Raw genomic sequence first — 21,496 nt, forward strand, 5'->3', positions numbered from 1 at the left:
AAATAGGTAGTTGCCCCGTTTCATAGGCGTTTTCAATGAAGAGTAAATAAGAAGGTACATGAAAACACTCAGATTGGTGCCTGACACACGTTGGGTGCCAAATAAATGGAAGTGATTATCAATATTTTATAGGTGTAGAATTGATATACTTCCCTTACAAAGAAACTAAAAGACATCTACCTAAGATTGACTCTGCCCTCCTTTTTCCTCCTCTGTTTTTATTTTTCTAAAGAGTGACTTTTTCTAAACTGACATTAGCTTAAACTTATTTTTTAACTGAGCCCAGCCACGTGGGACTGTTGACTTCATAAACTCCTTGCAAGCGATTAGGGGCGGGGCCGTTGTGGGAGCTCAGAGATCAGCAGTGTGATGATTGAAGAGCCGTACCCTTGGCCTAGACAAATCCCACTTGAAATCTGGGCGCATGTGGTTTTGTTTAACACCATGCTCAACCGACTCATGGTATGGGTTTGTGACCATCAGGCATTTGTTGTTGATATGTGAGGTCACCACAGTAGGGGTGTTTGTCAACCAAATTAAACTTCCTCTTAATGACCTAAAATAATTGATTTGGAAGGCCGTTAAATGGGCCAGGGCAACGTGTAAGCAAGCTGAAATCCGACATTTTCTGCACAAATTAATGCATGTTGTTGTTCTGTTTGTTTTTGTTTTTCTTTTGTTGGGGAAAACGTCGCTGGCCCATGGGCTTTTTGAGCAGTCAGTGAACCCGAGTTTGAATCCCAGCTTCGCCATTTATCTCTGTAATTTGGGCAAGTTGCTGAGCTTCTGTGGGTGTGTGCCTTAACATCCCCGTCAGCAAAATGAGGACACCTGCCATAAAGTGATGACAACTAGAAATAATATGACCGAAGTGCCATGAATGTTACTAGACCATCATCCACTGCTAGCTATTATTATTAATAAAATATTTCTAATAGGCATCTCAGGAAGATAGCTCAACAGTCACTTGTACAAAGTGGTCAAACTGTGATGTAGTAAGCATGCCTAATTTCTGCTAAACTAATTTCTCCACACACTACTCTGTTTACTAAAGTTAAACATCCAGAGAGAAAAGTGTGATTAAAAATGGAGTCTATAGATCTCTCTTTACATATTGTTTGATTCTCAGCTGATTTCAAGAGGAACTTAAAGTTGGATACTTAAGATATATGCCGTTTAGGCTACAAAAGAAGTAGGTTTTTTCTTTGGCTGTTGGATTCAGACATTTATGATCTATGTTCAGGCCTTTGCAGGTAGAGCTTGGGACCACCGTTCTATGTTTGTTTAGAAACAAAGGCATTGGCTGGGGGCTTTTCTGAAGTATGATGAACAGTGGCACTGAAGTTTTGTTTTGTGGTTGGAAGTTATCAACATCCCTGAGAGTGGTTTATGTGTCTTGCCTAAAATCCTTCCCTCCATAAACCCAAATATTGACAAAAGCTAAAAGGTGCAGACTGGAGCTATGCCTATACTCCTGGACACTTCCTGAGCCAAATATAATGTCTGTTAAACCTTGGTGCCTAGGAGTCAATTGTTTCCAAAGATCCAGTGGTAATACGTTTATATCCTCCCTCTTCAGCATTGAACTGCAAATATTTTGTACTGGCCGAATGGGTTAAATTATGAAGCTTGATAAGTACATATGCACACTACCCATCCCTAGCTTTAGAAGAAGGGGGAAAAAAAAAGAAAGAAAGAAAAAGATAGCTATGATTTTTGGATGTCATCCCAATTTTTAAAAATAAGAGAATTTGGACATTTTGGCATATGGGGTTTTTTAAATGAAATTTCATGGAACTGAAAACAGTCAATTTTAGGTTTCCAAAAATTGTTTAGATTTTCGCTGGTATAAATTTGCTGCACATGGTTTTGGGGAAGTTCTGAGAGATGCATTTGGGACTTTGGGGTTGATTTTATTTTATTTTATTTTATTTTTTGAGATTTGTGATTGAGTTTTAAAAGGTGATTTTTTCCCCCAACTCAAAGTATAAATCAGGGGAGATCAGAGTTCCATTTTCTAAGGACAGTTTTGGGTAATGACATCATTATGCACTGCTGCACAACTGGACTGGGGGCTGAGTTATTGAGCCTTGTTTCAGCACCATTTGGACACTGCACAGCGTATTCCCCTTCCCTGCCTCAGAGTGATTTTGGTCGTGCCATTAGCAGCAGCTGCTGGTGATAAGCACTGGGAGAGTCACCTGTGTCGGGTCAGGCTTATTGCACATCAAGGTTTGGCCATGTCGGAAGAGAGGGAAGATGCCCAGGAGGGGGCTCCAGGCCACCTGCCGAGTGAAGATCAAAGGGTTGAAAGGTCAGAGGGCTCAGCTCCCTTAACCGTATCTGTCTGTGCAATAACTATTTCAGATTGTAAATCTTAGCAATTTCATTAAGTCCTCCTGGCTGCTACTGGGGCATTGAAATAATAAAATTTTATATCTATTGCCTTTCCTGCCTCTGGCAGCCAGGCTGATACGTTCTCTGCAAGATGGTGGCGTCTTTATGAAAACCTTCCCTGGAATGATCAGAGCAGCATTAATGACGCCTCAGATTGGGAAGCTGGGGTTCACAGGACCTCATCCTCGGCAGGAGGGTGGGGGGTTTATAAGTAAAGAAGACCCACACAAACAATTTAGCAGCCTTTTAGATTGTGTAGCACCTCTCTTCTGAAAAGCAGGTCAGCAAAATATTACCTATTGCTAAATGTTTAATCTTAGGAGGAGGGGTGCACTTTCTCACTGCTGCTGCTTATTAAATAGCCCCTGTTCTAATGACCGCAGGGTCCATCCTTTTCAGCAGTCCCAAGAGCAGCCATACAGGTCTCACTTCTCACTCCGCAGACCTTTTGGGTGCTTTTAGAGACATGTCTCCTGAATATGATTTTCCAAATATTTTTCCTAGATCTTAAAGTTGTTAAGGACTGTGAGGGGCTCCTTGGCTCTTGGGTAGGACAAATCAAAGTAATGGCTGCCCCTTTACTGCCCATATGTTTAAGACCCCCTGTAGTTTGTTTGAAAAGTTAAGAGATTTTCACAGTGAAGGTGCCATTTCTGAAATTTAAAGTGTTCCTTTTCACCGCAAGATAAGTTCACTCTGATTAAGTCCGTAATTCTCACTAAGCCATGTTTATGGGGGCAATAAACAATGTTTCAGCGTGCTTGTTAAATTGGGTTTCCAACCTCTCCACTCTTTAAAAATTGACATTTCAAATAAAAGGCAGGTGGAGATGGGAGTCGGGCTTCGCGGTGCTTAGTGATGAATGAATGATGGCAAGTGGTGGTTGTATGGGAGGAATGAGGTCCTATTTTATGGCAGGGTGACCCCAAACCATTTGGGGACTAGGCAATCAACATCCGCTTACACTCCCAGTGAAACTCTTAAATTCAAGTTCTATTGTTTCAATGTGGATGGATGCTATTTTGAACTACTGCCAGACACTTTATGCTCATTATTTAATATTCATAATGCATCTGTGCTCTGGTAGTGGGGCCCCTATTTTACAGATGATGAAATATAGGCACAGAGAGGTTAAGTAACTTGTCCAAAGTCACACAGCTAATAATTAGAAGGAGCAGGATTCAAACACAGTTATTTCATTGCGTGAAACAGTTTAGTGTGTACAAAACAAAACTATTATGCTGGCCCTACTTTTAGGGCTTGCTTGCCACTGTGTTTCAGCACTTTGGTAAGTCTGTGCAGGGAGGTCACAAGAGACGTGTGGAGGTGGCCACTGTCCTCAGTATTTGCTCAGCACCAGCTCTGTGCCTGGAAGGTGGAGTAGGCTGCACAGCGAGGAGAAAGGCACCAGGCTTTGGGGTCAGGCAGTCCCAAGCTCAAATCTTAACTCTGATACTCTAGGATCTGGGGCAAGTTACTATACCTCTTGGAGCTTCAGGTTGTTCTTCTGTAAAATGTGAATAATAAAGCTCATTTCAAGAGGTTGCTTTGAGGATGTTTTAAAATAATATATTCTAAAATACAGGTAAATATAAAATACAGTATATTTAAAAACTCAGCAGTGCTTCACAGGTACCAGTGGTAAGCATTACCACAGTGTGTGTGAATAGCGTAAGATTAAAGCAGTTATTTTAAGGGGGAGGTGATAGCGCACAGGAAACTTCACTAAACAAGTTTTAACTGTGGGTCAAAGAATCTGTTGTCCACTCTGCTTGGCATGGGGTTTAGAGATGACAACTTGAGGCGGGGATAGGAGTAGTCAGGAGGGTTTTCTAGAAGAGCAGGATCTGGTGGGTGGCGGTAACGTGGTGAGCTATGTCTGGGCCATGCTTCTCATCTTATGGAATGCTCTGCCATCTCATCGCATATTTGTGCTTTGCAGCTGTGGGGAAAGGTGTTGACACTTTCTTGTCCTCTTTTTACACATGAGGAAACTGAGTCTGCAGCAGTGGGAAGCCTGCTCCAGTTTGAGACAAAACACCAGCAGATCAGAGTGTGAGTGGGCTCACCCCTCCATTCTGGATGGCGGAGCAGAGGCCAGGCTGGATGGAGGTTCTGTGTTGGGGTGGATTTCTGGAGTGGACCTGCTAGGAGAACTGGCAGAACCCAGCTCCCAGAGGTGGACCAGCTGGCACTGACCGAGCATCTGCTCGATGGTGGACTCTGTATGAAAGACGTGTTCCCAGTGTCTCCCCCAATCTTTTCAACAACCCTAAAGGTAAAGAGCATGATCCCGGCTCACAGCAAGGAAAACTGGTGCTAGAGAAGGCTGAGTGCCTTGCCTGAAGCTGCCTAGCTTGTAAGTGAAAAGGCCAGGACCCCAGCCTGGGCCCAGGACCACAGAGGGGAGAGAATGGGGCTGGTGGGTGAGTGGGGGATGGTCCACTGGGGAGAAGTCTCTTCTGCTGCATACTACTGCGCCCTTTCTCAGATCCACCCACAGCCCATCCACGAGGAGAGGCAGGGAGCCCCTTGAGTTCAGAGATCACGGTTTAATCGCCTCTGTGTCCCTAAGACCTAGCGTAGTTGACATGAATGACAGCTCCATACGTGACGCACCAAATGAGTGAGTGAATGAACACCCAGTGGATCGATGGCCAGGAAAGGGGCCATTGGAGAAAAAGCCCCTTTGCTGACCTGGCTTGAGAATCCCTGGACTTGTTAATGAGAGTCAGTGCCTATTACCTTGTGAGGGGTGGATTTGGCCTGACCTGGGAGGTGCTTACACCACTTCCCTCCTCTGCCAAGCTTCTGTTTCTGTTTAAAGCACACTGGGAAATTCCAGCGGTGTTTTCAGGGCTCCTCTGAACTGTCAGGCTTAGATTTTTAATTTTGTGGAGCAGGAAGGAGCAAATCAGTGACTCTTGGCTCCAAAGAAAAGCCACTACGTTCATCAACTGCTTGGCAGCTCGATGACCTTTGGGGCCTGTGGAAGGGAAGGAAAATGTCACTCTTCCCTCTGTGTGTATCTGAGATTTCAGGAGGGAATAAAGAGTTTAGAATACCTGAATGTTTGCCTTTCCTTTCCTGTCCTATCCACTTTCCCTCTTATTTCTCTTTCCTTTCCTCCTAGGAGGCCACCAGCTTCCCATGCTGTTCTTTGTTATGTACTCATATATATGCGCATGCATTTGGGCACATTTTGTGCATGCTGTGTAGTGGAAAGAACACTGGCTCATGGAACCCAGATTCAAATCCTTTCTCTGATGCATCCAGTTGTCAGAACACGGGCAAATTATTTAATCTTTAGCCTTCTTTCGTCATCCATCAAATAGGTGTGATTCTGTGGGAAACTCTCCCCTCCCTGGGAATTTTAGTGGTGTCTGAGCCAGGCATCAAAATACTTCAGGGCTTGATTCATCTGGTATGCCTAACAAAGGTCTGTTATATTAGTTGCTCAGTATGTTTGTTGATTGAAACAATGTGTCAGAGCAAATAATGCCATGCCTTGAGTGGAACAAAGGTATATTGGTGTTCTTCTGAATGCCTAGAAGTGTTTCTTAGCCGTGTGACTTCGGACCAGTTATTTTACCTCTCTGACCCTCAGTATCCCTCTCTCTCCACAGGGACTTCATGGGGATTACATTAAATGATACATGTAAAGAGTTGGGCTGTGGGAGGAACACAGCAGCTAGTGACTGTAATTTTGTTGTTACGTGTGTCAGTAAGATGATGGATGCAGAGCATGTCATACAGTTCCTGATACACACAGGCCTCTGTAACATTGGCCGTGGCTTGGACTGATATGTAGCCATAGGAGTGCAGTTGGAGAAGAAAGGCATGTATTAGTCCATTCTCACACGGCTATAAAGAACTAACTGAGACTGGGCAATTTATAAAGAGGTTTAATTGGCTCAGAGTTCTGCAGGCTGTACAGGAGGCATGGCCTGGGAGGCCTCAAGAAACTTACAATCATGGTGGAAGGCGATGGGGAAGCTGCCACATCCCACATAGCCAGGAGGAGGAAGAGAGAGAGACGGGAATGCTACACGCTGTCAAACAACCAGATCACTCACCATCACAAGAACAGCAAGGGGGAAATCAGCCCCCATGATCCAGTCATCTCCCCCCAGGCCCCTCCTCCAACACTGGGAATTACAACAGGGCATGAGATCTGGGTGGGAACACAGAGCCACACCATATCAAGGCAGCTGCTTGGAACCCAGAGACAGTCATTTAGAATAAAGTTTTGATTAATGAGCTACTAAGATGTAATTTTTGGTTTAATTTTAGCCATATTCTCTCCCTTTAAAAAAAAAAAAAAAAACAGAAAAGCTCCCAAGAAGTCATACTTACAGGGGACATACAGTATAATGTCAGGAATCACATCAAGTATGCCCCTCTCAGAGAAGGATCAACTTATACCAGACTTAGTTTAAACAAATGCAAAGCACGTTGTAGGCGTCATAATAAACATGTGAGGATGCTGTGCCCTCTCAGAGCAAACTGTCTTTGCAGGAAGCCAGCCTAGACCCTTCTCCTTTGCTTGGAGTCCCATTACTGGTCTCAGAGGTGCTGCCTTGGGCGCTGTCTTGGCCATAAGAGAGTAGATGATGCTTACCGGCTTTGGGCGTCACCCCAGAAGGGAACTTTTTACTTAATCCTCTCACAACCCTATGTAATGAGTGGTTATAGACCCATTTTATGGATAAAGAAATTGAGGTTCAGCTAGGATTAAATCATTTATCCTGGGTCCTGTAACTAGGAATTGAGGAAGATAAAATCCCAAGCCCAATCTACCTGACTCATTCTCCTCCTCAGGACTGCAAAGGCATCTCAGAAGGACCCCAACAGTGTTGTGGCTTTGCCCTTCCCTGGAGGGAGTCAGTGCAGACTGAGAAGCAGTGTGTGTCCTGGAGCTGTCTGCCTTCACAAACACATTTTCTAACAGTAAAATAGAGTCTCAATTGAGTCACTTTTATTATAGAATTATTGCTATCTTGATTTTTTATTATAATAACTCATATATAGTGCTTCTGATATACCAGACACTATCCTAGGTATTACACATATATTAACTCATTTAATTCCAAAACAATCTGGTGAAGTCCATTGTGGTTTTTTTTGTTTGTTTTTTTGTTTTTTTGGTTTTTTTTTTGGTAAACATTTTCTTGAAGTGTGAGGAAAAGATGCACCCATCCTAAATGTACAGTTAAAGCCAGGCAAAGTGGGGCACAGTGGCATGCACCTGTAGTGCCAGCTGCTCAGGAGGCTGAGGCAGGAGGATCACTTGAGCCCAGGAGTCCAAGTCCAGCCTGGGCAACACAGCAAGACCTCATCTCTCAAAAAAGATAAAAAATAAAAAAATAACCAAACCAACACAGAAACCCACTAAATGTACAGCTAGTTGAGTTTTTACAAGGTGGACATATACATGTAACCACCACCCAGACATTGAAACAAAATATTACCAGTCCCCTAGAAACTCCTCTTGTACCCTGTTCTAGTCAGTTTCCCCCCAGCCCAAGGATGACCACTGTCCTGGATGTCAGTGCTGTTTTCATCTCATTATACAGCTTGGGAAACTGAGGCACAGGAAGTCTAAGTAATTTGCCCAAGGTAGCGCAGTTTTCATTGGCAGAGTTAGGAATCAGACTCAGGTAGTCTAGCTCCAGAGAATGTACTTTTATATGAGACGTAGCCAAGAAAAGAACAATCGCTTGGTGGCAGTTTAATGTTTAATAGCACAAGAGTATAATAGTAGAGACTTACTCACATTTTCCTTTGTTCTGAAAATCAGCTGTTTAAATCCTTAGTCTTAGAACTCTAATCCATTTTATTGACACAACTTGCAAATTGCAAGGATAGAAACTTGCCTTTAATAGCCCCACATTTATTGATCACTTATTGCAATCAGACATTGTGTTAAATTTTTCATACCTCTTATCTCACTAAATCCTCGCAACACAGCTGTGCAGTATTATCCCCATTTTATTGATAAGAAAACTGAGGCTCAGAAGTGAAGAATTTGCTGACGTTTACACAGTACAGAAGCAAGACTTGAATCTGGCTGTCTTGTTCCAGACCCACAGTCTTAATCGCTGTGTTAACTCCTATCTGGCTTTCTGTGTCCACTGTGAATTAATTCTACACTAATTAATCATGCTAATTTTACATGATTGTTATCATTGCCATCATTATTATTATTCCCATTGCACTTCCTTGAGCAGACTCTGATTTGCTTTTGTTGAGCTGACATTGTCCATTCGGGCTTACGTTGACATCTGCTGCCAGGCAGGCCTCCCAGTAGAGTGGATCTAGCCACAGTCATTTCTCATTCCCCAGTTAATGAGCACTTGCCTTGTGTCAGGCACTGTGCTGGGCACTGGAGACAAATAAGACACAGCTCTGCCCTGGCGATGGTCCTGGTCTAAGGACAGCAGAAAAGATTCACCCAGTGCTGGCCTGTTTACTCTATGTGTGTCACCTCCCTGAACCACACAACCTCCATCCTAGAAAGGGTGTCCTGTTTTGCTGCACAGCTGTTGGAGGAGCAGAGGCAGAACTGAGCCCCTGCTCCTCAATGTCCAACCCTGCACTCCCAAGCCGGCTGAGTGCTGCATGCTCCTGGCCATTCTTCGGATCACCTGGGTGACATTGCCAGTGCACAGCATTGCCCTTCATCTTGTGGCTTGCTTCTAAGTACTACCTTTTTCTCACTAGCTGCCCAATTCCCTCCCTGGACAGGTAGGGCACTCCCCACCCTAATCTGTGTGGGCAGCTGGTGTGGTTTTAATTAGTGTAGCTGATATTATTTTATATTTTAGGGAGGAAATCCCATTGTTTTCATACAACCAACTCTAGAAAGTAAGGCTCAACACCATCTTGGCTACAGGAAAGAAACCAAAGAGAGAGTGTTTATTAAACAGACCCCCTCCTTTGTATAGGGAAGTCTATCAGAATCTCTAGGGACATCGGTTTTTTATGTTTATCCTAAGAGGGCATGACTTGAAAAAGTTAAAAATCCTGGACTAGACGAAAAAGGAAAGGGACAGGGAGCCAAACACAGCCACAGATCAGAATGTACACTGAGGGGTGGCCCTGGGGAGAGTCGCCTTGTAGCATGGCATTCATTCACCATTGTTCACACACTCTTACCTTGTATGGTTGGCTGTGGTTTTATTCTGTGTTCTGGAGAGAGTGCTAATGTGTTTATCAACTTCATTAAGGTATAATTTATCACAACTCATCCATTTAAAGTATATGGTTCAATGAATACCTTCATTGGGGTATATTTATCACAACCCATCCATTTAAAGTATATGGTTCAACGCATTTTGACAGTTTTATACGATCATGAAACCACCACAATAAAGATATAGAATATTTTCATCACCCTCAAAGATCATTTGTTTTTATTTAACAAACACAAAAAAAGTGTTTTTATTTAACAAACACTTATCTTGCACTTCCCATGTGCCAGGCACTACTCCAAGTACTTTAAAATATTAACCCATTGAATCCTCACAAGTCTGTGAGGTAGGTACTGTTATCCCCTGTTTATCAAGGAGGCAACTGAGGCACAGAAAGATTAAGTGACATGCCCAAGTTGGCACAGCTGGTGGATGGTAGAGATTAATTGGAACCCAGACTGGCTTTGGATCTATGTTCTTCACCTCTAGGCTCTGCTGCCTCGCCTCTCATTCATTCATTCATTCATTCATTCATTCATTCATTCATGCTCTTGGGCAAATATTGGGGTAGGAGTTGAGAGTAGAGAAATCTGATTCTCAACCCCCAAAAGCCTGTAGACTAGGGAAGGAATCAGATACCTAACTAAGTAACTCACCATCAACACGTTATTCTAATTGTGCAGATAAACCGTAGGGGAGCACAGGTCATGGGAGGCTTGCCGCTGCCTCAGTCTCTCCAGCCAGGCATGGCTGAGGTCTAGGAACCATTGGAGGAGAGGGGACAGGCAAGCAAGAGAACTGATGAGCACCTGTTAGGGCCACTCTGGGAATTATGCTGAATCTTTTACATACATTAGCCTATCAAAGCCTCACACGACTCCGTGAGATAGGTGGTGGTATGATCTCCATTCTACAGGTGAGAACCTGGAGGACTTATGCAGTCAAGTCAGTTGCCTACAGTAAGCCCCCTGGTCAGGGACAAGCCAGAGGTGAAATACTAGAGCTGGTGTCCTCTCAGCTGCCCCTGACCACCCCCCATACTACGGGTTTTTCCTTTCCTGGCCTGAAAGGCAGGGGTCAAGTTCAGACTGTCTGTGACAAAGCAGAAAGAAGAAGACATTCTTCATTAACAATATATATGGGAAAGTGCCATTTTTTTGTGTGCGTTTCTCTATGTAAGAAATGCCATTTGGAAAGCCAGTGTGCATGTCAGTTTTTTTTTTTTTTTTTTTTCATTCTGAGAAAAAGCCTATAGAGTCTGGTGGGGGGAAGGGTTTGCAGCTGGCAGGAGCTTTGGCATATGCTGTAACTAAAAAGAGAGGGAATGTGTTGGTGGGACAAGCTACCGGAGAGCTGTCTCGGTGTGCCGCGGTACTAGTAAGTGTTTTAATTGGGTAGGGTTTTTGGAGGACTATTTTGACATCTGCTCGTGTCTTTGCTGATTTTTCTTCACTTATAGTAGGAAACACAAGCTGTGGATAAAATGACTTTAAAATAATTGGAAGTAAAGATATCTCTCTCAAAGTCGAATTTGAGAGGGACACTTTTTAAGAAGTGGAAACTAAATTCCACTTCTAGGAATGCATCCTAAAGCACAAAGCTTTATGCCTACAGATTTCATGACAATATTATATACAGTAATTTCTTCAAAAGTGGAAATAACATCCCACAAAAGGGGCTTAGTTGAGTTTGTTTCCATGTAGTAGGATACACTGTCACAATTAGTAATGATCTACACAAAGTTCTTAATGAAGTGGATCACTGCTTATATCAGAATCAGGGAGAAAATCAGAAGTGTTAAGAATTATTTCAACTGGCCAAACACAGTGGCTCACACCTGCCATCCCAGCACTTTGGGAGGCCGAGATGGGTGGATCACGAGGTCAGGAGATCGAGACCATTTTGGCCAACATGGTGAAACCCCGTCTCTAGTAAAAATACAAAAATTAGCTGGGTGTGGTGGCGCATGCCTGTAATCCCAGCTACTCGGGAGGCAGAGGCATGAGAATAGCTTGAACCCAGGAGGCAGAGGTTGCAGTGAGCCAAGATCATGCCACTACACTCCAGCCTGGCAACAGAGTGAGACTCCATCTTAAAAAAAAAAAAAAAAAAAGAATTATTTCAACTTTGCTTTAACACATAGGAAAGGGAGAATATGGAAGGAAATGGACCAAAACATTGTCTCCAATGGAGGGACTGGGGTAACTGTAATTTTCTTCTTTAAACTTTTCTGTCTTTCCCCCCCTTTTTTTTTTTAGACAGAGAGTTTCACTCTTGTCACCCAGGCTGGAGTGCAGTGGCACCATCTCAGCTCACTGCAACCTCCGCCTCCCAGGTCCAAGCTATTCTCCTGCCTCAGCCTCCCAAGTAACTGGGATTACATGCACCCACCACCACACCTGGGTAATTTTTTGTATTTTTAGTAGAGACAGGGTTTTGCCATGTTGGCCAGGCTGGTCTTGAACTCCAGACCTCAGGTGATCCACCTGCCTCAGCCTCCCAAAGTGCTGAGATTACAAGCATGAGACACCATACCCGGCCTTTCCCATTTTTTTAATAGTAGGCATCTATAATTTTTTTTTTTTTTTTTTTGAGATGGAGCCTCACTTGGTCACCCAGGATGGAGTGCAGTGGAGCGATCTTGGCTCACTGCAAGCTCCGCCTCCCGTTTCATGCCATTCTCCTGCCTCAGCCTCCTGAGTAGCTGGGACTACAGGTGCCCGCCAATACGCCCGACTAATTTTTTTGTATTTTTAGTAGAGATGGGGTTTCACCGTGTTAGCCAGGATGGTCTCGATCTCCCGACTTCATGATCTGCCCGTCTCGGCCTCCCAAAGTGCTGAGATTACAGGCGTGAGCCACCGCACCCATCCTATCTTTTATGATAAAAAGGAAAGTAGTATTTTATGTAAGACAAAGCAGACTCTGAGCGTGTTAATATAACTGTGTCCTGAACAGATAGATACTCATTCTGATGTCTGAGTGATCGGATTAGGGCTATCTTCAGAAGAAAGTCAGCTTTGGGGTCCGACTGCGTTCAAAAGTCGACTGCCGCTCCCTAGCTCTGACTTTGGGCAGCTTGTTTGACCTCTCTGCACCCCCACTTGGTTCCCATGTGGAGATGCTAGTGTCCCTGACTGACGGCGTGGTTAAGATGAGAGGCTCTGGCACCTGGTGATGGTTTGGCTTCCTTCCTCATCCGCGCTTCCCGTCCCCACCCCCAGTTTGAGTGTTTCTTGCCTTTCTTCATTCCCCTGGTTGCCTTGATCCTTTGGGGGACTGGGCACTGTCCGGCGAGCTGGGCTCCAATTCTTTCGTTGGGAACAGTGAGCTTCAGGAAGGCCCTTGAGTCCACGCCAGCCCTTTTAGAAGAGGCCTTGCCACCAGGAGGGCAGCATTGTCCTTCAAGAGGAAACTCTGCCGCCCCAGCTCCTGCCTGGAGCCTGGTGCTTGGGGCATTTTGGTTACTAAGGGGACCCTGGCCTGCTAAGTTAGAAAAAGGGGCCAGGTTTTTTCCTATTCTTCAGCCTACTGCCATTGTTGAAAAAGTAAACACTCCACACAGCTTAACCGGCAAGTCCTCCAGCCAGGAGTGGGAAGAAATCAAAAGCCTATTCCAGCCCAGCGGTGGAGAGCCTACAAGGGCTGGTCTGTGCTGCTGGGGCCCAGTGGCAACGCAGAAACAAGGCCTGATTCTGGTCCAGAATCAACATCCCATTCACGGGGCCTTTCAGCTCTGGAGGCTTCTCTCCAATGGCCATCATCTCCTGCTGCCTTCTGTTTGGGGCTGTTTGGAAGGTCAGAGGAGGCAAAGTAGTTGATTCTGGGGTGCACAGCCCTCTGCTCTGTCCTGGAGGCGGGCGCGTCCTTCAGGATGTTATGAGTCCTTCTCTGATTCTGTTTCCTGTGACTGTGGGCAGCCTTTGAAGTGAGAGACCAAGCAAGAAGGGGCCCCAAGGATTTTTGCCCTCAGGCCATTGCCACTACAGCCTTCCAGACTGACTGTGGCTATTGTGTGTATTATAAAAGTAGTAATAATAGCCACTATTTATTACATCCTACTGTGTGGCCAGCATTATGGGTGTGTTTGCTCTCATCACAGCAGCCCTGGGGGAAGTGAGAGAAGTAGAGTGGCCACAGTTAGCATTTTAATTTTACAGACAAAGCCAATTAGTAGACACATCACCTTGGGCAAGCTACTTCTTGGAGCCTCAGTTACTCATCTATGAAATGGGGATAATGATATCTCACCTCCAGCCCCATGGATGGAATGAAAGCATCTGTGTGGCAGTGCTCTGTGAGCCTGAGGTATGACATCAGTGAAAAGGAGGGCTGTTGATGCTATTTTGGTACCTTCCTGCTAGCACACTGCTGGGCATTTGGCCTGTTGGGTTGCAGAGTGAGGCAGCTAGGGAGTCCTGGACAATCCCCTGTGAATCTCAGCGTTCTTCTGTGTAAAATGGAGATTATGCTTCAAATAACAAAAGCGCTGTAAAATACGAACTTGTTTTTCGTATCATTAGGTTGGTGCAAAAGTAATTACGCTCTGCCGTTACTTTGGTAAAAACTGCAATTGCTTTTGTACCAACCTAATATGATCAAAGTTCTCCATTCGCTGATATCTTTTTACCCTATAAATAAGGCAGCAGGTAATAATGGGTGTTGGGGTTTGGAGGAAAGAATAAACTCCTGCATCAGCAATTGTGTCCCTCCTCTGTGGTTCTCAGCCCATAGTAAGCACTTAGAAATTGATGGATAGGTTTGTGGATGAGCCCCAGAGGCCTGGAGAAGTTAGTGGATAGCAGGAGTTGGAGGCTCTGATGGTGTTAAGTGAAAAGGTTCCAGGATTCTGCTGCCTGGGAGTGTTTTTTCAACCCTACGAGGCTTGTGACCAGCGTGGCTCCACCCTCCTGCTGGGAAGAATCTTGAAATGTTTACTTAGGTACCATGTTCTGCCCTAGAGGCTGGGATTTAAGAGAGTGAATGTCAACCATATTAATGTGCACTTACCAGGTGTCAGTCATGTTGTCAGGGGCTGATTATTTTGCAGTGGTGAGCCACAGATGAGCCCCTGAAGGAGCCCACACCCCAACAGGGGAGGCAGAGAGGTGCTGGGGCTCAGAGTGACAAGGGCTATGTGGAGGTCAGTCTCCCTGTGGGTGTCTGACGATGAGGAGGTGGATGGTGCAGTGCAGAGAGCATGGCCTGGGGAGGCAGCCGAGCCTGTGGTTTCTTCTGCCTCTTAACCTCAGCGCGCTGAACTTCATCTTCCTCAAATTTCGAACATTGAGGGCAATAACATCCACTTTACAGGGGTTGGTAAGAATTAAATGAAATAAGGTGAGTGAAGCACAGAGCAAGAGCTAGGAAGCTTCTAGTATATGCTACTTGTCCATTTCCAGGGCATTGGAAACTGGAGCTTGAGCAGCCATTGGATGTCTGCCTCCATTACCAGCCTACACCGTGTTCTGGGGTGAATTAGGAAAAGGCATCTGCCCCCTTTCCCCGACTGGTGCCACTCAGCAGGCACGTGGGTTGGCAGATTTCAGCCCTAGCTTAGGTGGGTGGCATCTGAGGAGTGCCTACCTGCACAGCCATGTGCAGCATGCTCAGAGGTTGACCAGTAATGGAATTGATCCTTTATATGCAGTGACCACAGGTCCCATCGTGTGCCTGTTGCCCTGGTGTAAGATGAGGTCTTTCACATCCAAATGTATCCCAGTTTAGACAGCAAATGATAGGATCTTTCTATGCAAAATAAAATAAAGACAATAGTTCTAAAGCCTCTGACTCAAAAGGAATGTGCTTGATATGTAATGGGGAGGGAGGATTGAATGGGACCAGGAGTGGCGGGTAGGCAGGAGAAACACAAAGATGGATTCTTAGTAGTGGATAAGTAGTGTGATTAAAAATTTGAAACTCAGGCTACACCCTGTCTTGGACTCACACAGGCTATGGGGAATTGCTGCCAGATTGCGGGGAGGATTCTTTTTTTCTCCATATTGTCCGTTCATCCCTTCTCCTGTCACCAATCATGAAAACCTTGTAGGCATGAGTTTCCCTCATCTTTTCTATTACTGTGCCAATAGAATAATGGCTTATGGCCAGAGCTTCTGAGCCATTACTAGCTGGATATCTGTGGAAAATTGAACCAAATTGAAAGTGTGACCTTCCTACTTGGCATTTAAGGGAAGTGTTAACAGTAGGCCACACACAATATTCCATACCCAAGAATGACAGGATCCAAAAGAGAGATGGGCAAGTAGCCTTTGTTAAATTAGGGGGCTGGATTGAATGGGGATATCACGAGAACATAGCCATATATCAGCATTCCTGGGGCCAGAGCTTTTGACCTCAGCGTCTGTTAAATGTATAGGGGAAAAATGATGATGGGATGTAATGATCCCTCTTACTTTCTGGCTGTGTGACCTGGGGCATGTTACTGAGCCTCTGTGAACCCTTTTCACTCCTGGTACTTGGGGATAATCATGCAAGCTCACAGAGATTTTATGAGAGTTCAGTGAGCTAACAAATGTGAACCTCCTACCATTGGGCCTGCTGCAGAGTAAGACTTTGGCAAATGTCACTTTTCTTCTCTGTGCCTCTTCCCCAGAGAAGGCAGGGGAAGTGTGTCTTGATGGCACCTCAATGACCTTCTCTTCTGGATTTTTTTCTCCTTGCAGAAAGTCAGAAACATGGCCCTGGATGATGTCGTGATCCTGAATGTGGACACCAACACCCTGGAAACCCCCTTCGATGACCTCCAGAGCCTCCCAAACGATGTGGTAGGTATCTGAGCTCACGAGGATCTAACTTCTGTGAGCTCCTGCAAAGAAATGAATGTGACTTTGGGACATGGGGAAGGAGAGGAAATAGCCAAGGTTTTCCTGTGACCTGAGAACTGCAGTTTGTTTCTCCATTGAAACCTTTGTCTCAGTGTAGAAAGTTAGAAGGTGACCAGGCGCGGGGGCTCACACCTGTAATCCCAGCACTTTGGGAGGCCGAGGCGGGTGGATCACTTGAGGTCAGGAGTTCAAGACCAGCCTGGTCAACATGGTGAAACCCCGTCTCTACTAAAAATACAAAAATTAGCCAGGCATGGTGGCGCATGCCTATAATCCCAGCTACTCGGGAGGCTGAGGCAGGAGAATCACTTGAACCCGGGAGGTGGAGCTTGCATTGAGCTGAGATTGTGCCACTGCACTCCAGCCTGGGTGACAGAGTGAGACTGACTCCGTCTCGAAAAAAAAAGATAGAAAGTTAGGGCCCACGCCTGTAATCCCAGCACTTTGGGAGGCCGATGTGGTGGATCATGAGTTCAGGAGAGCGAGACCATCCTGGCTAACATGGTGAAACCCCGTCTCTACTAAAAATACAAAAAATTAGCTGGGCGTGGTGGCACGTGCCTGTAGTCCCAACTACTCAGGAGGCTGAGGCAGGAGAATTGCTTGAACCTGGGAGGTGGAGGTTGCAGTGAGCTGAGATCGCTCCACTGCCCTCCAGTCTCGGTGACAGAGCAAGACTCCATCTCAAAAAAAAAAAGAAAGAAAGTTATAAGGTGGTTTACTTTTTGAGTCTATTTTGCTCTTAAACTTTTATAAGAAAGACTGTGAAGCGACCTTAGTGTCTAGACCTCTCCTCTGAGGGTCTCGCCACCTCTCCCCAGCACATTGCCACCTCTAGAGATCAGGACAGCTCCCTCCAAGTAACACCACAGAAGGCAGCTGGCGGGGTTTTCAGTGTGAACAATTTGGGGTACTTCAAACCTACATTTTTTTCCTAGACCATCATCAAATAGCCTTTTCCCTGCATAGTAGAGTATCAGGTGCCAGTGCTCTCAGTGTAGCTGTGCACCCTCTGCGTCACACTTTGTTGCCTCAGGTCTACACAGAATGTGGGTTCTATTGAGCAAAAAGTAATTGGCTGCCACATTTGCCACACTAACATCTGCCTATATACCCGTCTCCTGTTGCTACTTGGTGCAGCCCTGTAGGCAGCTGTGTGAGGTAGACCCATTCTCCCCTTGTCCATGCTGGTGAGGATTGGGCCTCACCAGCAAGCATGGTTTTATCGTTTCTGCTTTGACCTCCGTAGCTCTGCCTGCAAGAAGATCTGTAGAATTATCCTGACTTCCAGAGTGAAAGGGGTTGTTGTTCCTGGCCATGTGGTGCTCATATGTGTCCTGGTCGGGGGAGTGTTTTACCTGGTGGGCATTGATGCACCATCACTGCCAGGAGCCCCAGTGGCACCCTGTGGGTAGCTGTCTGAAAGGATTGCTGTTTGTTGATGAATGTCTTGCAGGATAATTTCTTTCCTTTTTTTTTTTTTTTTTTTTTTTGAAACAGCATCTGGCTCTGTCACCCAGGCTGGAGTGCGGTGCGCTATCTTAGCTCACTGCAGCCTCTGCCTCGTGGGCTCAATCAATCCTCCTACCTCATTCTCCCAAGTAGCTGGGACTATAGGCACATGCCATCATGCCCAGCTACTTTTTGTAGAGACAGAGTCTTGCTGTGTTTCCCAGGCTGGTCTCATACTCCTGAGCTCAAGCAATCTGCCCATCTCAGCCTCCCAAACTGCTGGGATTACAAGCATGAGCCACTGTGCCCAGCCATAACAGTATTTCAAACTTCTCTACACCTAACTCACTGTGAGATTTTGGGGGAGTCATTTGTACCCTACAGCAGTGCTCCACTTATAATTCAGCAGTGGCTGCCATTCACTGGCTTATTGCACTGAGCTCCCATCATTGACCTCTCATTGACTCTTCATGCCACTCTGAGGATGGTCTTTTCCTTACTCCTGCTTGACCCATAGAGCTAGAGAGAGGTGGAGCCAAGGTGTGAACTCAACCCTGTGGGTCTACAGAGCCCATGTGGCCCCTTTGCCCTACTAGGTGTCTTCTGCATTTAGGATGTCATTCATCCTGAATGACAGTATTGTAGCCCTGTGGAACAGGTGATCTCTCCCTTCTACAGAGAGGAGAGAACCTCAGAGAGCATGTGCCTTGCCTTAAATCCTGTAGGTGATTAGGGGCACGGCTGAGATTGGACCCCCAGTCTGTGCTGCCTCTGCTCTGTGTATCCCGCCTCCCTCTGAGGCAGCAAGAGACGACAGAACTTAGGAAAAATTAAAGTGTGAGACAGGCAGGAGGACCTATAAGGTGTGAGAATCATGTCAGGACAGAGTATATGGTTGGTACCCTAGGGCCTACTAGCTATAATTTGAGTTCTTTTGGTCCAAGGAATGTGAGGCTCCCATCCCTGTTTCCCTTCAGTGGACGAGCACCTCTTGAAGCCATGGATATCTTAGGCATGGACCTGGCAACTGCCTAGTGAATGTGGGAAGTGAACCTGAGGTCTGTCAGGTGCAGGAAATGGCCAAGGGCCCTGTGGCAGCATGAGATGGGTGACTGGCAGCTCAGAAACCATGGAGTGGACTGACTGGTCCCACCTGCACTGCTCTGACCCTGTGCTGGCACTGAGCAGCAAAGAGAAAGCAGATCTTCAAAGACTGTATGTCAGTAAGGGAAACAGATATGTCAATTACATATCCATTACAGTGTAGCATAATAGGGACCACAGGGAAATAGGAATCGGGCACAGAAGGGCCCAGGAGACAGAGTAACAAAATTTTGGGGAGGATAATGGAGTCTTTCTGAAGATGGCAAATTCCAAGATGCCTTTTAAATGACAAGTAAGGTAGCCTCGGGGAATCAAAGTAACTTGGGTGAGTTATTTTCCCTCTTTGAGCCTCAGTTTTCCACATTAAAAGAGGAGTACCAGGCCTGCTCTCAGGATTATTATGGCAAACAGTTATGGTAATGATTATCAAATGCCTGGCACAGTGCTTGCATGTTGTCGGTGTTCAAGAAATGGTACCTGCATTTGTTTTTAATAAAATTGTTGCTGATAATTACAGGCAAGGTTGGAGGACAGTTAATAACCTCCATGTCCTGACAGTCTCAGCCTGCACAAATGGGACCTCCTCTATGCAAGCTGGTTTGTAACAGGGTTGAGAATGTTCTGCAGCAGTGGTTTCCAGCTTGGGCCTCTCATTAAGGATTCTGAAGATTGTAATGGAGGGGATGTGGTCTGTAAGGTATTTATTGTATTTCAGTGGAATTCACAGCTTTGATTCTGTGATGCTACATGAGCTATCAAGAGGAGAAATCATGCCCTGCCTGTCTTTGTGTCCCCTGCATTTAGCATAGGACCTGGTAATTTTAGTGTATCAGCCTATCCATCATTGACCTTAAAGTCTCCCGTTTTGCCGAAGCTGTGTGTTTACTCTGACAGATTCTGCTTCTTAAGCATTTGGTAAATCCACATCCTCTTCCTCATCCCTCCTAAACACCACCTAATCTAAGCTTTTATTTTCCTCCTGCATTATTAGCAGCAGACTCAAGACTGGTTCATTGACTCCAGCCTCATCCCTCCAATCTTTCCTCCTCATGCCCCAGGGTGACCTTTCTAAAAACATAAACTCCATTTCCCACCTACCTAAAACTATTCCATCAGTGAATGTAATTTTTCAAAAAAACATTTAAGGACAAAAAAATTCTCCTATAACTTCCCGTTACCTAGAGATTCAAGGCAACTTCCCTTTGTTGGCTTTGAAATCAAACAGACCTGTTTTCACATCCTGACTTCCTCACTTCATGTCCATGTGATCTTGGGCAAAATTACTTCAGCTCTCTAAGCCTTAATTTCCATATAAGGTTGTTTGAGAATTAAATGTAATATATATAATATATTTAAAACATCTATCAGCACAATCGACAGTAGCTGATGATGATGAATTACGGATGTGAATTATGATCAGCATGGCATTCAGGCCTCCTTCATGATATCCCCCTGTTTTTGTTTTTCCATAGCTGTGTTTCTCTCCCCTCCCTGCTTTAAACTCTGTACTGCAGGTTTTTAGAACTGTTAACGGTTGTCCCAAATTTACATGTTGTTTCATAACTTCATACTTTGTGTACAGCATTTGTTTTGTCCCAATGTCTTACCTCATCTATTAATCTCTTACTCTTCAAGACCTGCTCTCAAGTATTTAATCACACACACACACACACACACACACACACACACGTACACACACAGAATCTTTTCTGACCTTCACATAGATTTGACCATATCTTTCTCTGTCCCCACAGCCCCTGTGTACCTTGTTTAAGTGTACTGATTTATTACCCATTTCCCTTTTACTTGTGAGTTTTTTGGGGGAGCAGTAATTGAGTTTTATTCATCTTTGTTTTCCAAGGATCTAGCAGCCACTGAATAGATAGATGGAAGGATAGAAGGCACATATGGATTGGGTTATTATGATAGATGAAATATTGTAAAACATGGCATCTATGCTGGAAATTTTATTAAAAGGGGCTTTGGGCCAGACATAGTGGCTCACGCCTATAATCCCAGCATTTTGGGAGTCTGAGGCAGAAGGATTGCTTGAGGCCAAGAATTCAAGTTTGCAGTGAGCTGTGATTGCACCACTGCTCTCCAGCCATTATAGAATAATTGGAACTGGATTAATCCTCCCACAATTAACAATTAAAACTCTGGGCAAATATGAAAACAGCTGTTTTCACATGTTGGACAGCAGACAAGACAAGATTGTTATCCCTGAGTGAAAGGAAGCCAGTGAGGTGAGGCCTACTATCCCACTGGCTTTCTGCCTTGAGGCATTTTGTGGATACTGGTACTAGAAGGGGAATCCCCAGCAAAGCACAACAGTCGTGGGGAGCTGAAAGGTTAAAGAACAGTTTGAAGAGGAGATGGTTTAAATTTACAGGTGAGAGTATCAGATAGGAGGGAGCTAATCAGCCGAAGAGCTCCAGAAACCTGAATTAACAAACCTGCTGAAGACTAATCTGTCCACATGTAGGGTAAAACTCCTGACAGGAG

At 45.1% G+C, this 21,496-nt stretch overlaps 1 protein-coding gene across 23 annotated transcripts in view; it reads left to right on the forward strand.

Annotated features, from left to right (window-relative positions):
* The window catches only part of DENND1A (DENN domain containing 1A), a 544,513-nt gene that overhangs the window by 328,156 nt on the left and 194,861 nt on the right, over positions 1-21,496 (forward strand). For all 23 annotated transcript variants that reach the window (XM_077968018.1, XM_015116876.3, XM_077968015.1 and 20 more), the window contains one exon: positions 16,274-16,375. In XM_077968018.1, the coding sequence (XP_077824144.1) occupies positions 16,274-16,375 (102 nt within the window). The remainder of the gene's footprint in view (positions 1-16,273; positions 16,376-21,496) is intronic.

This window comes from Macaca mulatta, chromosome 15 (genome assembly GCF_049350105.2).
Source record: "Macaca mulatta isolate MMU2019108-1 chromosome 15, T2T-MMU8v2.0, whole genome shotgun sequence".
NCBI classification, from domain to species: Eukaryota; Metazoa; Chordata; class Mammalia; order Primates; family Cercopithecidae; genus Macaca; species Macaca mulatta.